The following is a 19,019-nucleotide window of genomic DNA, read 5'->3' as shown; positions in this document are numbered from 1 at the left end:
GAGAAAGAGACTGCCCTCGTGGACTGAGCACAGACTTTAGCCTGTATAGGGTTTCCAGCTAAATGATGACAATACTGGATAGAGCTGGAAATCCAACGTTGAATTCCTTGTTTAGAAAGGGGGAACCTCTTACGAAGAGCACTGTAAGCCACAAAGAGTTGAGGTGACTTTCTAAAGTGTTTAGTCCTTTGGAGATAGAATTTCAAGCAACACTGAATGTCTAGAGAATTAAGTGATTTCTTAGCCGGAGTTGTAGGTTTAGGGAAAAAAGTCTTAAGAACCACAGGTTAGTTTAAGTGAAAATCCAAGGGGATGAACGTAGGGTTAGTGCGGAGCACTACAGAGTCATTTTTTAACTGAAGAAAAGGCTACGGGATAGTGAGTGCTTGCAATTCGCTATCCCTTCTAGCTGATGTAATAGCCAGAAGAAGAGCCACCTTCCATAACAGGAATTTCAAGTCCGCCTTATGGATAGGCTCGAAGGGATGTTTCATGAGCTGAGCCAAGACCACGTTAAGGTGCCACAGTGGTGGAGGAGGCTTAATCTCAGACTCAAAAAATCCCCTTAATTAATTGTTTAATTATTCTTGCTGCCCAAAGAGAAGGGCCTGAAGATGTTCTCCTGTAACGAGAGATGACCGCGAGGTGAACCTTAATAGACGCATGAGCATTTTGCCAAAGAAAGGTTGTAAGGGAGGATTTCATGAGCCAAAGAGAATGGATGAACTCCCGTTTCTTGGCACCAGTGACAAAATCTTTTCCACTTCATGCGGACTGTCTTGTTTGTACTCCAAGCGAAAGCTTGGGAAAGGATGTCTCTACATTTTGCAGATAGCTTTAGGTCGAGAAACTCTCTGTGCTCAGGAGCCATGCTGATAATTGCAGGGATTTGGGATCCGGATGTAGTACTTGGCCCTGAGACAGCGTCAATAATGACGGGATAAGATCCAAAGCAATCGGATGCTGCACTGATAGAAGAAGAAGCTCCGTGTACCAGTACTGGCGAGGCCAGGAGGCTGCTATGAGAGTCATTTTGCAGGGTTCCACCTTTAATTTCCTGAGAAGCCTCGGGAGAAGAGGCATGGGGAAAAAGCGCAGACAAAGGCGCCTGACCATGCCATCGAAAACGCACTCCCCCAGGATCCCGGACCGGGAGGCCAGCTTGCGAAGTACTGCCATTTCCTGTTTTCCGGTGTCACAAACAGATCTATGGACAGTCTGCCCCACAGTCTGAAGATGTCATCCAGTGTCCTCTGGTCCAGCTCCCACTCGTGGCAGACTGACTATAGCCTGCTTAGAGTATCTGCTGTCTCGTTGAGATTCCCTGGAAGATGCTCCGCTTTCAGTGAAACCCCATGAAGGATCGCCCATTACCAGATACCCTGAGCTTCCACAGAAAACAGACGGGCTCTCGTGCCACCCTGTTTGTTGACATAATGCATGGCTGTAGTATTGTCTGTTCTAATCAGTACAGATGATTTTTTTTTCTCAGCAGAAATGCCTGTAGGGCTAGGAAAATTGCCCTGAGTTCTAGAAGACTGATGTGCAAATGACGATGATGCTGTTGCCATCGACCACTTATCTGGAGGTCTTGTAAGACGGCTCCCCAACCCTCCGGGGATGCATCTGTTGTGATTATCTGAGGAGCTGGGGTGACCAAGAAGGAGAGACCTTGGGAAATGCTCTCCTTGTGAATCCAAAGAAATGTCTATTGGAACCTCTGCACTCCAAAATAAACAATGTAGACCAAAAAGTCAAGTAGAATTTCAATATTTATAGGTGCTCCGGGAGATCACCTCCTGGTTCAAAAGGTGCTGGATAATATGAACATAGAAAGCCTTACAGAGGGTAAGGGCTATCCCTGGGCACTCTTGATGCACACAAATGCATTAGTAAGTATTTAACAGTACTTCATGTGTGGTATCAACGATGTAGTTTTTAATTGGTTCAATCCAAAGGGTAATCAAAACAGTCTAATTTCTTCATATTTCATCATATGTTAATGACGTTTTGATATAAATAGACGATACAAGTGAAAGTTTCACATCAATTTGTACTCCATAATAGAATAATGTGAATCCACCATGAAGCAGCTTCTCTCATTGGAGTAGTGACCTTGACTATGTCCTCGAAAGATCCTTTGTGCCTGATGCCACTGTTAGTCAAATTGCTTCTGGAGAGGACGCATGTGTAGCCTGCAGAGGGGTATTGGAGGAATGCAGGACGAAATGGATCCCAGAAGGGACTTGTAGAGGCGAACTGAAAGTGACCTTCTTTTTAAAAGTAGACAGGCCATAGACATCAGTTTGGTTTGCCTTTCGAGTGACGGAAATGCCCTGTTTAGGGATGTGTCCAACATGGCTCCTAGAAAATTGATGTTCTTGGACGGACACAAGTTTGACTTCTCCCTACTGAGGGTAAGACCTAGACTCTTGAACAGCTTTGTACAGGCTGTCACCGAATTCCTGGCTGAGGTCTTGGAGGGGGCTTTTAGCAACCAGTCGTCTAGGTAGGGGAACACCTGTCTTCTAGGATATCCTGGGCCTGTAAACACTCCGGACCACCAAAAAAAGGTAGCAGACATTCTTGCTGACATGATACTACAAGTCAAAATACCAAAGAGTACTGAAAAAGGCCAAGCCACATAAAGAAGTGGAAATATTGTCTCTATAACACACCTAACTGTTTTTGTTTGAAACACCAGACACACCTACACAATGACAAAAAACCTGCAAGGAAGATTGCTCCATTTTAAAAGATAGTTCAAATAAGTGGAGCTTACCTCAGGCGACAGGACACTTTAGGAACACTCACTAGAATGTGTTCCAAAATGGTGGAGAAAAGACTAATGTAGAGAGGGACTCTCCAACACATTGGCAAGAGTAAAAAAGAATAGACTTACCAGCAAAGAAAATGCATTCTATGGAGAGTCAGATGAAGAGATAATGGTAGCACTAAGAGACCTTTAAGGAGAATTTTAAGCCTTGGGTGATTGACCGAATAAACATCTTAGAGTAAACAACTGAGCGCTTGACAACCTTCAAAGAGCAACACTGCAAGGTGCAGATTTAAACAAAGGACTGTGTATGCCTCTGACTGAACTACTTGATATATATCTGGAATTCTTCGCCAAAATGTGAAAGGGGTGCATAGTGTAACACAGAAGCCTCAGTACATCAACAGAAAGATAGACGGTACAGTAATGACTTTGTTGTAACTTTTCATAATACATAGACCAGACCCATGGTGGCTGACTTAATGTTTCCCAGCGACACAGTCAGGCCTATAATCTTAATCACTGACATGTCACCAGAACCATCCCAGGCTTAATGTAATAAACATAGGCTTTCCTACAAGGCAAACGCTTGCATACAGTCATAAACTAAAAATATATACACAACTATAGTTGTTAATACAATATACACCCACTTTTAAGAGAACTTAACAGGGATTCTCATAGTACAAATCTTGTACCCAAAGAGTTTGTCAGTGAGGATAATCAACACCAATCCTTGACTGCTACAGTAATCTGTGAGATTCTTAGTAACAAAATACATGTCTACAGGCTTTAACACCGCATAATAACAATCCACCCCTACAGGCTTGTTGACTTTAACCTAAGTCACTGATACTTTCCCTACTTAAGTTCATGCTCTGCTTCGGTGGGTAGCCAACTAAGGCAATGATACCCTTCATGGTCATCTCCTTCCTTGTATCTAGGTGGGCTTTTTTCCATCAGAGTGCCTTGGGCTGAGGTAAAGAAAAAAAAGAAGTCTGTCTGGGACCAGCATCACCCCTGCTTTTTTAATAGTTTTTACCAACTTAACTCTCATCTCCACGTCTGCAAGCGTGATCATTACTGTACCGTCTATCTCTCTGTTGATGCACTGAGGCTTCTACCCTCACTACATGTCAGAAGGGCGTAACAAACATCAAACCCTTTGCCTTCTGCAATAATCTGTCAGATTCCAGGTTGCAAAACAGCTGTCTACAGATTTTAGCACTGTGTAATAAAAATCGAACTTTAAAAGTTTAGTTCACACACTTAAGGTACTTGACGTAACTTTTTTAAATCAACCAATGCTAAAATCTGTGGACAGGAATTTTGCTACATGGAATTTGACAGATTATTGCAGGAGGCAAAGGTTTTGATGTTTGTTACCCCCGTCTGACAAGTATTGAGGGTAGAAAACTAGCATTTAACAAGGTGTGCATTAAAGAACTTTTTAGATCTTTGGTTGTCTGCCAAGCTGTTAAAAAAAAAAAAGCAAAAAAATAAAGACACCTGTTTACAATCATAGAGGGACTTTGGGCCAGCCTTTTTCAGTCATTGGTCTCTTTGAATGTCCTTCGTATTCTTTTTCTGCCCAAGACACCGGTTGTATGATGGTACAACAAATTCCGTTGCAACGCATGCCTTTACAACGCATGCGTTACAACGCAAATTCCTTTCCCATGCATACCCTTTACCACGAAAATGCCTTTAACACGCCCACTTTTACAACGATTTTTGTTGTGAAACTATGCATGTTAATGGCATTCTTATGTTAAAGGATATCTCCTATCACTGTTAATTAACCCTTATATTTTTCCTCTGCGAAACCACCCCCTCATTCCTCCTTACCTCTCCACGTCCTCTCCACTCCAAGCCCTTCTGAGGCGACGTTTCATGTCGTTAAGAGGAAACGGAAATGTATTTCCGTTTCCTCTAACGATGCCGATTGCCTCCACATTTTTTCTCTTCAGTTTCTTCATCTTTCGGAATCAGGTGAGTTTCTTTCTTTTTGGGGGGGGGGGGACCCCCCAACCCCTCCTTATTAAACCCACGTAGTTTTTTTGTGGTGGAGGAGGCCCCCTTTTTTTTGTAACCTTTTGCACACATGCCTTTACTACGTATCTCGTAGTAAAGGTATGCGTGGCAAAAGCTTTTTGTCGTAACCACGCATGCGTTGTAATGCATGCGTGGTTATGGTTACTCGTGGAAATGGCCGCGTTGTACTGGCTGTTTCCCATGACACCATATAGCATGGAGGGAGTAGCAGGTCAGTCCACTTCAGCCACTGGCTGTACTGACTTATGAGTGATTGCATTTTGTCTGATCACATGTGCACTTCCGCCTGAAACTGAGTGTGCTTATAGTGCCAGGGTTTCTGTGCCAGTCACTTTCGTTTTGCATTTTCTCCTTTTATAGGTCCCCTTTGTCTTTCTTTTTTTTTACTTTGGAGAACCCAGCAGCTTCACAGGCAAGGCTACCAGGCCCCTTCTTTACTGCATATTTAATCTGCAGTAAATCACATTCTGAGTGGTCGCTGCTCCTAAACCAGGCAACCATTTTGAAGGGTATATTTCACAGTGTATCATTGTTTTACCGTTCCAAGACGACGCCCACATTTAGAAGTAACGTCAGCTAACCTGGATTGGCACAGCAATTAATCACTACACACTTTGTCATGATGGCCGCTCAATGCTATATTTAAGTTTTTTACTTATTCTGAATTGCAAGCACATGGCAGCCATGTTTATGTGGTACAATTTTTCGTTTTTCTTCTTTTAATTTGCCTTGCAAATGCTTGCTGACTTTATTTGTGACTTTTACTGTGACTGTGTGAGTGGATAAATTAAGGATCGCCAGTGGATGGATGAATGGATGATTGGTTGCTCGGATTAGTGACCGAGTGGACATACGATGAGGTGGACTGTAGAGCCAAACTCAACAGTTAATGAAGTGGCACTTTCAGTTATAAGCCAGACTTTTGACGTTGCCAATGTTTGTTCAAATTCTTAATTCTGCCATCTAATTCGCCGGTCCCTCGAAACTATGCAAATAAGCCCTAGCTGGATATTTCCACAGCAGATCGCCGGACTTTACTGATGCTCAGCTGTCTGAGCTTCAATGCTCTTCTCTGACAGGCTAAGTGTTAGTGGCACCTGCCAGCAGTGGTAAGTGGTATGCCTGTGTGTGTGAGTGCTGGTACTCTCTTTGGCCAAGGAGAAGTTCCTGTACTCGAAGGAAAAATATTAACAAGTGCCGGTAGTGAGGACAAGCGCATTTAAAGCACTGGCTCTAATGCCGCCTTATTTTCTTTCGCTTTGCTTCAAATCTGCCTTGTTTTAGACAAACCTAGCTCCCTTTTTCACAATTTACCTGGCGGTAACTTTTTCCAAATATTTTGTCTCCGGGGAGCCAGGGTGGAACAGCTTTCCAGGCTGGAAACCATTATCTCAATAACCAATATGGAGACGGATTACTTTAAGTAGATTCTCTCTCCCGGAGCACAACGAAACACTGTCTGCTCAGATGGATGGTATTTATACATAATGAGATCCAAAGAGTTGATATGATGTTTGAAAACTAAATGTAAACTGATTCAAGCGGAAGTCTCTAACTTAAAAATACTGAGAACTTGCAAGTACATACAAGAGAATGAAAATTTAGCATTCATGGCCAGGGGCGGATCCTCCGCTAAGGCAGAGGAGCGTCGCCCCACTGCTCTGAGAGCAGAAAAAATTAAATGATACTAATGTCATTATTATCATTTTATTTTTCGTAGGTTCGGGGCTCCATTAGGGCAGGGCGGGGCTGCGGGCACAGGGCAGGAGTGGTTTGTACACTCCAAATGAGCATGACGGTTTGGCCTGCCGTCTTGGGCCGGCCAAACAGTCATGCGCACCATACATGTTCCCCCAACAGGCTGTAATCCACAGCCTGGTGGGGACCATGCACAGGCTCCCTGTCCCCGTCTGAGAACCGAACCACGGCATTCAGGCCAATCACAACGCTGCATTGCAGCATTGTAATTGGCTTTGGGGAGCATGTGTGCTTCCTGGTTCCGCGACTCGCCGGAGAAACAAGAGACACCGATGGAGCGACAGAAGCAGTGAGGAGGTAAGTGGTATTTTCTTTTTGTATTTTGTCCCCCAGCCCCTCGCCCCTCCACCCCTGTTCCCTGCCAGCGCTATAGCAATTAAAACAAGTAATGGCAAAGGAAACAGGTCCGCCTTGGCATACTGGTGCGGTGATTACGTTTTTCATTTTTCACATTGTTTTATTGTAAGCATTTGCAACAAAGTAAAAAAAGAAGAAAACAGATTGACACATTTGTTTCCAACAAAAAAGTTAACTTAAAAAAAGACCATTAATTGATGTGGCTGTTTTACTAGTGTCTTTTTTAACGCAAGCTTTTCAGTTGCACCATGCATTTTACCATGACTTTTTATGAAGGTGCCAAAAAGAAATTAACACCCAATAAAGCACGCAAATTGCAGGAAGCTACAATGACACAGAACCACTGTATAATAGCAACCTCAACAAGCATTGGTAAATGCATTAGGTTTTGCCTAGGCCCTATGTGATTACTAATAAAACAGTTTTTTGGTAAGTTTTACGTTGGTGAGCAGGTGTGCAATATAAGGGGTGGTGCAGGCAAAACCTAATCACAAGCACAGCGTAAGCAAAACTTAATAAGTAGGCTCCTTCATGGCCAGGAACAATTGGATTTGCACATATAATTCTTTGTTTCATCTACAAACAAAAAACTATATACATGTTCTTTCTTTTGCTTTAGAGAGGGTCCGGAAGCTCCCTAACAGTGCTGCGGAGCTGTGTGAGTTACAGCATTTTGCTTAAGCACATTCCAGGCAGCTCTGACACGCCCCCCAATCCCTGTACACACATTTTGCTTACAGCATGGATATGAGGAGCAGCTGCAACAGTTCCATCTCACCTGCACTTGATAGCAGAGTGTTCCCGCAGGTGAATGACTGCCTCCAGCAGTATCGAAAGTCATGCTCTGGGCTGCCAGCGAAGGTTCATTCCCGTAAAGCATCCTCGAAGCTGCATTCACCAACGTACTCAAGCAAAACCCCAATCAATGCTGATCGAGGTGCCTCAAACGGGAGACATCCTTCACATCGCATGTGATACATTGCATGCCATTACAAGGCGTTTTTTACATCGACCGAATTGTTACATCGCAAACCATTACAACTCAAGTTGTTACAACGACTTGCTGTGGGGGGCAGAAGGTGTTGGATTTAAAATCCAACACCTTCCCTACTTTTGCACAGACTGGAGTTGGAATAGTAAATTATACTATTCCAACATCCAGCGCCCCCTACAGCAAGTCGTTGTAACAACTTGCATTGTAATGGTATGCGATGTAATAATGCAGTTGTTGTAAAGACCAAGTTGTAATGGCATGCGATGTATTGCATGCGTTTTAACATCGCATATTCAAAGTGGTTGTGCTCTCTCCTTCGAACATTGCAGATTTGGCTTGGCACACTTAATCTATGTGTATGCCCTATACCCAGGCCTGTAGATTGAATACTACTAGTGGAACTGCAGCACTCATTGTGTTATCCACTAAAGTAGATAGCCTTTTAAAACATGTATTAGTCCTGCCCACAACCTGTAGTGCAGTTTAAAACTCACACTTCACGCTGGCATAATAAAGCTTTTACTAAACACAAAGGCGGAGTGGAGGGTCTAAGGGAGTTTTAAGACCTGCCCAGGCTATCATCCCCTAATGGTCATACTGTAAAATACAAAGAAACCTGGGGGTCTGAAAAAAGAGTCAACTATGTACTCTAAACTCGTAAGACTGGATGCCACAAATGTACAAGGTAAATAACCATTGAGTCTTACACAGAATAGGTAACCCAACGCATCCAACCACTAGCAAAAGTAGGTGAGACCCAAAGTCCAGAGATGGATTCCTATCAAAATCTTGTAAGTGATCTAATGTTATCATCTGGTCATCCAAAGGTTAGGCTGGTGTGTCTCTAAATCATTGAGACTGCTTCCAGGCCCACCATATAGGACTGGGATCAAGCCATTCAAGAGACAGCATGCCTGTTTAGGACACGCAACAGCTTCTTTGAAACACGCATGGCATGGACATACTAAGAGAAGACCTTTCGCCTACTAAATTTACTAAGTTTACTCTTTCAAATGACACACTAAGGTATCGAACTCCCGTTTTTGAAAACATAGAACTACAATTCCCAAAGATATGACGCCAATCTGTAGTCCGCTCCCTCTAGCGAGATTAGGTTGTGGACAGTCTGTGAGATTATGCTACGCCGATATGCGTTTCCTCTCCGGTCCAGGTGCTAAACATATCTAAGAAGTATGGAGCTTGCAACAGTTTTACTCCATAGGGTGAGTCTCTTAAGTTTCTTAACACTAGCTGACGTGTAAGAAACGAGTAGACAGAACGCTCGATAGAACGAACAATGAGCGCTCTGATTGGCCACTAGTTATCATATGGTTTAAGCTAGTTGGATAAACAGGTAGCTGATCCTGAAAGATATGCCTTATGAAGACATCCTCCGCCCCTCGCCCATTACCTCCCCCAACCTCAGGAACAGTCTGAGGTAACCACGGAGAGGTAAGCAATGGATTAATCTACTGGTCTATTCATCAAACCCTCGTGGTTTAAGGCAGACATAGAAGGAAGAGAGCACTTCTCTCCTCATTTTGATTGCGTAGTCAGAGAGACTGTGGGTGAGCCTAGGAGGGAGCTGTTTGTTAGGATGAGCTCTTAAGCTAAGACAGCTATAAGGTACTCTTGAGTTGTGGAAAGGAGTAGTTTCTTTCTTTTCCCTCAAATGTGAGCATCCTTTTTTCTTACCTTTATAGAGTGTGGCCTCCCTTATCCTGAACTTGGTCCAGGCGAGGTGAGGTAATAACCCCAGTCATTATGGGTGAGTAAGGAATCTTTGATGTCCTTTACATTTTAATTTTTGATCTATATATAGAGTTATACCCAATGTACTTATACCATTTTGCATTTTATTGTAGGTGAACGATACACCATTTGACATGGAGGAATAGGAACACATATCCTTTATGTTTTTACTTTATTCACAGTTTATATGGTTTTCTATGTTTGTAGTTCGCACTAGCAGTTGCAAATTTTTTTTTATTAGAACAGAGGCCCTGAAGAAAGCCTTGGGAGGTAGCCCCCCCTTTATGGCAGAAACATGTCAGCCCACAAGCAGTTATTTCTTTACACTGCTTTTTTGCGCTGTTCTGTTTTTTAATCAGAAAGAGGCTTACAGCTATTAAAGTTTCCTTGCTGTCCGTTCTCTATTCTATTTTTAATCCTTACCCTACACACACTCACGTTTTGCACTGCACTTGGTCCCATTTAGTGATCACACGCATGGTCTACAGGTAATCGTGGGCTTGATCCCAGTCCTATATGGTGGGCCTGGAAGCAGTCTCAATGATCTAGAGACACACCAGACCAACCTTTGGATGACCAGATGATGACATTAGATCACTAACAAGATTTTGATGGGAATCCATCTCTGGACTTTGGGTCTCACCTACTTTTGCTAGTGGTTGGATGCGTTGGGTTACCTATTCTGTGTAAGACTCAATGGTTATTTACCTTGTACATTTGTGGCATCCAGTCTTACGAGTTTAGAGTACATAGTTGACTCTTTTTTCAGACCCCCAGGTTTCTTTGTATTTTACATAATAAAGCTTTTGCCAGTCCTAAATATTCCTTTTACATACATACAAGTCATCCCTAAGGTAGGCCGTTAAGGATCATAGGGCAGGGTGCACTGTGTTTAAAAAGTAGGATACGTGTGTTCAAGTATTACATGTCCTAGTAGTGAAAAACTCCTAAAGTCTTTTTTCTCTACTGCAAGGCCTATTACTCATTGGCTAGCACTGGATTACCCTATTGATGTGGACAGGAAGGACCCTCCTGCAAGGATGACTGTGCGTGGAGCTGTTCCCTGTCCCACTTACACTTCAAAGGGCTTACATTTAGCACACACAAAGAAACCTTAGACAAGCCTTTTATCACCCCAGATTTCTTGGAGTCTTGACAAGGGAAGAGAAGAACTTTCCCAAACGAGATGTGGGGGTAGTATACGCAATCCTCACAATTCAAAGGCTGGCACCAGGTATAAATAGTGGTCCTTCATAAAACTCTTCAGTACACTCCTGGATATGTAGACATTACAGAACAAGGACTGTCTTGTTCCCCAGAGGAATGCCCTGCTGCTTAAAGTCCATTCTTGCCGAGATCCTGCAGGCCATGGCAACCACCAACATGAAGCTCCAGTGAACCCAACTCTTTGTGGGACAGAGATCGTCAGCAACGACCGTCAGCGTGAGATTTGCACTACAGGAACGACAGCCCGGTGTGACTATCAATGCGAAGCTCCAGAAACGACCGCCAGCAACGCCCACCGAATCTTTGCTTTTCAACGATGACCAACTGCGATGCCAGGCATGCTCTGCGTGCTACAGTGATGACCATCTGGTCCTCACGGCCTTCTCCACCACAAACTGTACTCATTGCACCAGACTTTGAGACGGTAATATTTTCAGATGGACTAGCTAGGTCCCTGTATCTGCCTCACGCTCCATTGTGGTCGGCCTGCACATGTGATTTTCTAGCACAACCAGAAGACTGCAAGAAACACTTTGTGATTTTAGGAGCTATAATTACCTGAAACTTTCAAATGTAATATCTCTGGTTCTACTGATTGGATTGTTGTTGTTTTAGTTACATTGTATTTATTAAAAAGTACCTTTTTTAAATTGCTTTTGGATTTTTCTTGTGCTCTGTTTTCACTTAATTACAGTTTGTGTGCTGCATAAATGTGCTCTGTGCCAAGCTACCAGAGAATTAAGCACAGGTTCATTCACTGACTTTTGTGGTTCACCCTGACATGCATTGTGGTTGTTGCCTGAACGGGGTTCCACTTCCCTCAATCAATATGCCAATTTCTTACAATAAATAAATATAAAACATCGACAGCATTATCATTTTAAGTAGGGCAATCCTGCCTGCAATTCTGTATGTTTATATGAATGTTTTTGTCTTTAGATTTTGATTTTAATTACCTGAGCTGACGAGACAGCTGTAGTGGTTTCTATGCCATTCCTAAATATATACACATTTTGCACAGATACATATGTACCTGGAATGATGATAGTCTGTGCAGTTGGACTTTATAAAGCCAGACAAATGCATCTGTAGTAAACATATTTTTATAGCACACATCATAAAAACACTTTTGAGGAACATTAACAAAGGTTGTCACAGTCTTGGTTTTCCATGTCTGTAATTTGACCGCTCACCTGTACTCAGTGTTGCCAATGGTAGAGTACTCTTATCAAATGGTGACACATTTCTATATGACAATATATTAAAAATGAAATGTAATTAATGCTCACCTCTTTCCGTTGTTCATTTTTCATTTTTTCGATCTTCTCTTTCCGTTCTTTTTGTTGAGGTGAAAGTGAAAATGTTGAATTTCGTTGTGGCATATCTGCAGACTGCACCCTTCTGGGAGATTTTCTTCTTCCTTTAATTGCATGGTTGGCAGAGGTTGGTCGACCTCTGGGATTAGGTGGTGGCTGCGGTAAATAAGAAACAACTTCTACCGGTGGTGTTAAAGTGCTTGAATGCATCAGCATTAGATTCTCCTCTTTTTTGGGTGTGGGACTGCCAAGAGCATTTCCATGCAAGGAGTTTGGTGATATTATTGGTGCTTCATTTACGCTAGTCCCACCATCTATTTTAGGTAAAAAGCTTTGGCTCTCAATATCACGTAAACTCATGAGCTCAAACTTTCCGTCTTTCTCTACGAGAATCTTTCCATCTTTGTTCTCATCATTAGAGTCATTTTGAAGAAGAGATGAATTTTCCTCTTTTAGTTCATCATGTATATTAAGGTCTGACATCTTACTTAATGAATCATCTTCCCTGTAACTATATTCTCTATCGTTTTCATCAAATTCTAGTGGTGGAACTTCTAAATCGATCAGATTATCCTTGAACTTTAGTTTTCTTTCTCTTTTGTCATCTACTGGCTTCTCGTGCTCCAGCAGCCGGTTTGCCATTTCAATCTTTTCTGCAATGTAGCGTTTTGCTTCTTCATCTTGATCACTGAAATCACCATCTGGTAGAGGTAGGTCATCTGGTTGAGTGTCTTGCAGAGCTGCTTCTGAGCTGGAATGTGATTCTGAGTTTAGGGGATTTAAGAATGTCCCCGAGTCTGAGATGACTTCCGTTGAAAGATTTTCCTCTGTCAATGGATTTGGATCATGTTGTTGGTTCACTTTCAATAGTTCATGGTTTTCATCCTCTTGCAATTCTTTGTCAATTTTTGCATCAATATCTTCATCTTGGCTCTAAAACAAAAAGCGGTTCTCACTTTAGATCATTTTACAAGATAAGTTGTGGGATGTTACTGGGAACAGAACAGCATGCACAAACTGATTAGGGTTATCTCACTGAATATGCATTTACATTACCTTTAGTATCAGCAATTATTTAGATAAAAATAATATACACAACTTTGAGCATAATCACGTTGAAACAGGGGAAAGTATGTCAATGTAGGAGGATCCTAAGACTTACAGATGTATTTTTAACTTTGCTAAATTACGAGACTACAATGCCACAAGAGCTCAGAATCTCAGTAGCTGCCCCTCATGGCTCCTTTTTAAGACATTTAAGAAGTCCATCCCTACAGGAGACCATTAAGTAGTGTTTACAGACTATGGGGTAGATTTACAATTGGGGGTGTGGCTTAGGCAGCAATCATGGCAGACGTGCTCTAGACGAGCTCTGCTCTACCCCAGCTTATCCTGTGAATATCCTGCAAGGAGCCGGCATCTGCACCTACAGAGGCCCTCTCCGTGCCGTCTGGCTTCCCCGTTGTGCCCACAGGAGAGGGCACCACTGCAAAGGGCGTTGCTGTGGGCCCCTCTTTTGCTACGACTGGGAGTCGGATAACGGTGCGCTGCTCGCACTGAGACTCTGATCACTGGCATTGGGTGGGAGAAGAAGGTGGCTGCCCCCGGCAGTGAACTGCAGAGTGGCAGTAAACCAGGACATGACCTGAGGTACCAGAACACCCTCAGCCGCCCCCACAAGGCCGCGGGGGGATGCAACACGGGTGCATGGTGGGAGCAGGAAATGGAGTACTCTGACAAGCGGTGAGTGTGCCCCTTCTCCCTAGTTACTGTAGACGAGGAACGAGACCGCTAGGAGACCTCTTGAGTGTGTGCACCACCTGCTGTGTTTGGGCCTTGGCTCGGGGACCGCTGCTGGTTAAAGCGGTCCCTACTGTTGCTGGCACCTGACAGGATGGGCGTGGAATCAATGTGCAGTGAGGAGGCGGCGCGTGATTGCAGTGGCCTAGTTACAGGCCTGGAGTTGTCTGAACCCTGCCAAAAAAAAAAACACTGCCATGCTGTGCTCCCTGACAGGCGATTGAAAAGTGCTCCCCACCTGAACTCATTGAAGACATTGTGGTAGCACAAAATAGGCAGCCATGCCTAGCTGCATTGCTTGGTTGGGCAGTTACTACCCCATGCCTGATTGTCAGTTGTGTGCACGTCTGAGTACTGCTGCCCTTACATACACCGTCTAATACAACCTGCCCAAAGTACCTGCCTGGTACATACTGTCAGGGCTGCTCATGCTGCCAAGCTCATGGACATTGATAAGATCTGGTAAGCAAGCCCTCTTCGTCTGGAGCACCTTGACATCTGCTGTGCTGATAGTGGGGAGACACGCAGACAATCACTGGGATTGGTCGTCCTACTTCCTGCGCCACCTGGCTCTGTGTAGCGCCGTCCTGGCTTCTCTACGCACCAGCTTATACTGTGCTTCTGTGTGCTTGGGGCTGCTCATTCTGGCGTGTGCCTCCCTTTATTTGATGCTGGCAAGCGGGCCTGACCTGTAGTGCAGAGTTAGATCCAGCAGGTTTGTTGGCACTAGGAGTGATGTGCGCCAGTGCATGGGCACAAAAGGCGCATCCTCATAGCCCTCCATGGAACAGGATATGCTACAGAGCGGGTCTGAATCCACTGATGGCTCCACACACGCACCTTCTCCAAGCGACAAACTGGATGCAGTTCTCGCAGCAGGGGCCAAGATTGGTACCACCATGGAGACGCCGAAGACATCCTTGGAAATCAGGATAGTTGCGATAACAACGGATCTAATGCTGCTCCATGCTTACCACTTCAAAGTAACGAATAGGGTGCACACTACTGAGCGGACCCTCGCAGAGGTGCAACCTAAAGCCTGTGAACTTGACTCGTTGAAGTGGGAGGAGGTCCTGGAGCTCCTCATGGAGGACACAGACGGTCGCTCTCGTCGCAATAATATCCGTGCAGTAGGGAAGCCAGAAGGTGCGGAGGGATCAGATGCTGTAGTGTATGTGGAGCAATGGTTGCGACAGCTGCTGCCCAGGATACTTTCTCGCAGTTCTTCTCGGTGAAATGCGCCCACAAGTCCCGCTGCACTAGCTGCCACAGGGCTCCTACCCCAGACCATTGTTGTGCCGCTTATTACACTTCAAGGACATGGATGCTGTCTTGTGGGAAGCACGGAAGCTGGAGGAGATAACGGTGGATAACGTGAAGATAACGTTCTTTTCAGATTAAACACTGCGAGTACAGGTAAAGGGCAGCTCCTCCCTTGCGGTTAAACCCCAAATCCAAGACCTTGAATTAGAGCTGCCCTCCTCTTCAGGAGGCTTGCAGGTGATGGAAGAGGGGAAGACGCATTTCTTCACCTCCCCATTGGATGTATGGGACTGATTGGAAGGAGCGGGGCACTCGATGGTGAAGTGCACACAACAAACTGTTGCCTTGCCACATAGGGGTGCAGTTCAGAGGCGCCGCAACAAACCTCCCTGATCATGACACTCGCCTCAGATGACAAATGCACCGGACTTGGAGCAAGTCATTCTTGAGAGGCACCAGGCCTTAAAGAATGCTGAAGAGTTGAGTGAGATTGGCCGTGGTTCGGAACTGGATGGAAATTCAGACAAATCTATGGGTGACAATGGTTCCTCACATACATGGCCCTCCAGGGCAGACTCATGGGTGCTCCCCACAGTCACGCCACAGATGTTGGTTGATATTATTTGATGCCTGAAGTACCTGGCCACTGTGTACTGATATCTCTGCTCCGTTTATGTCAGCTGTCATTTATTGCATTCATTGCTGCAATGTGTAATCCGGGTGTTTTCTCTTTCTTTCACAGGAAGGGTGGGGTATGAGCCAGTGTTCGCCTCATTTTCTCTTTAGCTGCTTGACTGAAGGGGTGGATACCTGGCCTGATCCAAGGACTCCCCACCATACACCTGCGTTGGTGATGGTATAATGCTGAGACAGTCTTAGACACGGGCTCCTACACATGCCTCCTTCTTTGTATGGGATGTTTCTTATCTGGTTGCCTAGCCTTTTACCCATCAGTTACATGGCTGGTTGACTCCTGCTGAGTCTGGTTCTAACATGGTGTGGGCATAAACAAATTGTCTCTCTGCACTTTGGTATTATTGTTTTAAAGTTGTTTTTCATTATTTTGATTATGGCCTGCAACTCTTACTGGCTCCAAAATAGACCATCAGATCCCCTTACATACCAGTTGAATGGACCCATACTCACCGGCCCCCATGCAGGGTTCACATTGTGGGCATCATACCCTATCACTCATGGGCTGCTTTAATATACTTACAAGGAATGTGAGGGGCATGCATGGGCCTTCATGCTGCTACACGGTGTACTCATACCTAAAACAACACTCCACACATATTACATGATTGCAGGAGGCCCATCTCATACACGCAGAGAGCACCAAGCTGCAGCGATGCTGATGTGGACAGGTGTTTGCTACCAAGTATTCCACTTCTGCCCTGAGGGTACTTATTTGGGTCAAGGCAGGGACTCCATTTGTAGCTGAAGACACAATCCTGGATCCGGAGGGACGTTACATTATAATATCAGGTTGCTTAGACGGCTGCACCGTATTTATGGGTTCAATATATGTCCCGAGCTCGGAATAGGCTGCCTTCTTTCATGTGCTCTCCCATACCATATCATGTTAGAGTGCTGCTACTCTGTGGCTTATGGGTAGGGGACTTTAACAGGACACTACCCTTGATTGTTCCTTCCTCCCGTTGCCTCGCATGACTGCGTCCTCCAATGCACAAATGTTCACAAACTGGCTCCTGTAATGGTGACGGGTCGACCTGTGGCGATTCCGGAATCTGAATACAAAGGTGTATTCCTTTTACTCAGAACCTCACACCTTACATGTCCAAATTGATAGGCTGATTGGGGCACCGTTGTTACTTCCCTCCATCGAATGGATAGAATACATGGGCCGCACCGACTCCGATCATAACCCCCAAATCTTGCAACTGTAGTGGGCGGCTGAGCTACCACCCATCCCTACCAGCCTGTATTGCTGTATGATCCTCAATTCCAAGCCTCTGCTGGAACAGCTATTGAGGACTACTTTACCCACAATTTTGGTACTGCCTCCTGTAGATTACTTGAATGGGTGGTCTTCAAGGTAAAGCTATGGGGACACTGTTTGGGCATCCAAGGAAATATGAGGCACAAACATTGCAGACATTATAAAGTTAGCACACACCCTCCTAGATCTGTAGACCAGTGTTGCTAGTGATACTGGTGCCGCAGAAGAGCTGGCGGAAGAGCAGAGCAAACACTTCACACTATTTGAAAGGTGGTGCTAACTTAATTATGCCACACACTCAGCCTGCAAGCATTTCACGTCGGACAGAGCTGCACTGCTCCTAGCCTGGCTTATCCGGCAGGACCAGCCTCAGTGGCCCATAATGGCACTTGGCTCCGATATGGGCTCTGTCCCTTATACACAGCGTACTATTAATGAGGAACTTGCGCAACATTTAACACAGGTATACCAGTCCACTGCGGACGTGGAACCAGAGAACTTTTGCCTCCTTTTTTGCAAGCCTGACACTACCGCACATTACCGCTGACCAGAGAGCAGAATTAGATGTTCCACTCACACTGGAGGAAATAAAGATGACAATTGCTGCTTTGGCCACTGGCAAATTCCCCGGCCCTGATGGTTTGCCAGCAGAACTGTACAAGGCTTACGCATCCCAACTAGCTCCATATTTGTTAACAACGTACGAAGAAGTCATTTTACTTGGCAGTCTTTTTGCCTCCCAGAGAGCGGAGACAGTTATCTCCTTACCTAAACCCAATAAAAACACATTTCACATCTGCTCCTATAGACCACTTGCAATGCTCAATACTGCCTACAAGGAGCTGGCGAAAAAACTTGCTGATTGTCTGGCACCCCTAGTCCCTTCTTTGATTCACCTGGACCAAAACGGGTTTGTCACCGCTCACAAAACTTCCCTGAATTTGCGCCCTTTCTTTACAATCATGACTGTTGCCCGATAAGCATGCCCTTGTCCAGGATCCCTGGTCTTAGACCTTGAGAAGGTCTTTGACTCTTTAGAGTGGGGATATCTCTTCACTGTATTGGCCCGTTACGGTATTGGTCACCGCTTTATACACCTAGTGAAACTGCTTTATACTAACCTCATGATTAGGGTTAAGACAGGGCCTCTAATATCAGAAGTCATTCGCATCTAAAGGGGGACAAGACAGGGCTGCCCAGTGTCACCATTACTGTTTCATTGACAATGAACCCTTGGTGTTGGTAATGCACCATTGGGGGATGCAATGGGGCATCCTTCTGGGAGATGGGATACGTGCAATATCATTATATACAGATGATATGTTGTTATACATTTGGGATACCGCCAACATACATGAAACAATTGCTTCAACCCTGGTCCAGTTTGCAACCATTTCCGGATTGCGAGTCAATTGGGAGAAATCTTGTCCTTTTCTATTTAACTCTGATATACCCGATCCATTTTTTTTCTCAGTGGGACACGCCTGTACTGGCAACAACATACATTCAGATACTTGGGGTGGAGAGTTTACCACTCTCTGGCTGATTTGTTTGACCGCAATGTCCTTTGAGCAGTCATATCATTACGCATTCAGATGACCCTCTGGCACACACTGCCACTGGCTGTAACAGGCAGTGTTACTTGAAGATGGTAGTTTTGCCCCACATTCTGTATTTCTTCATGAATCAATCAATACAAATCTCTAGCACGTTCTTTTGTGCGTTGGACAAACAGATCTGTGAATTCATCTGGAACAAGTT

General features: G+C 44.6%; 1 protein-coding gene across 2 annotated transcripts in view; it reads right to left on the bottom strand.

The window, feature by feature from the left end:
* CCDC181 (coiled-coil domain containing 181) overlaps positions 1-19,019 on the bottom strand; it is a 393,765-nt gene that overhangs the window by 105,144 nt on the left and 269,602 nt on the right. For both annotated transcript variants that reach the window (XM_078658319.1, XM_078658320.1), the window contains exon 3: positions 12,209-13,168. In XM_078658319.1, the coding sequence (XP_078514445.1) occupies positions 12,209-13,168 (960 nt within the window). The remainder of the gene's footprint in view (positions 1-12,208; positions 13,169-19,019) is intronic.

This window comes from Lissotriton helveticus, chromosome 8 (assembly GCF_964261635.1).
Source record: "Lissotriton helveticus chromosome 8, aLisHel1.1, whole genome shotgun sequence".
Lineage (NCBI taxonomy): Eukaryota > Metazoa > Chordata > Amphibia > Caudata > Salamandridae > Lissotriton > Lissotriton helveticus.
This window is presented reverse-complemented; position numbering and strand designations above follow the sequence as displayed.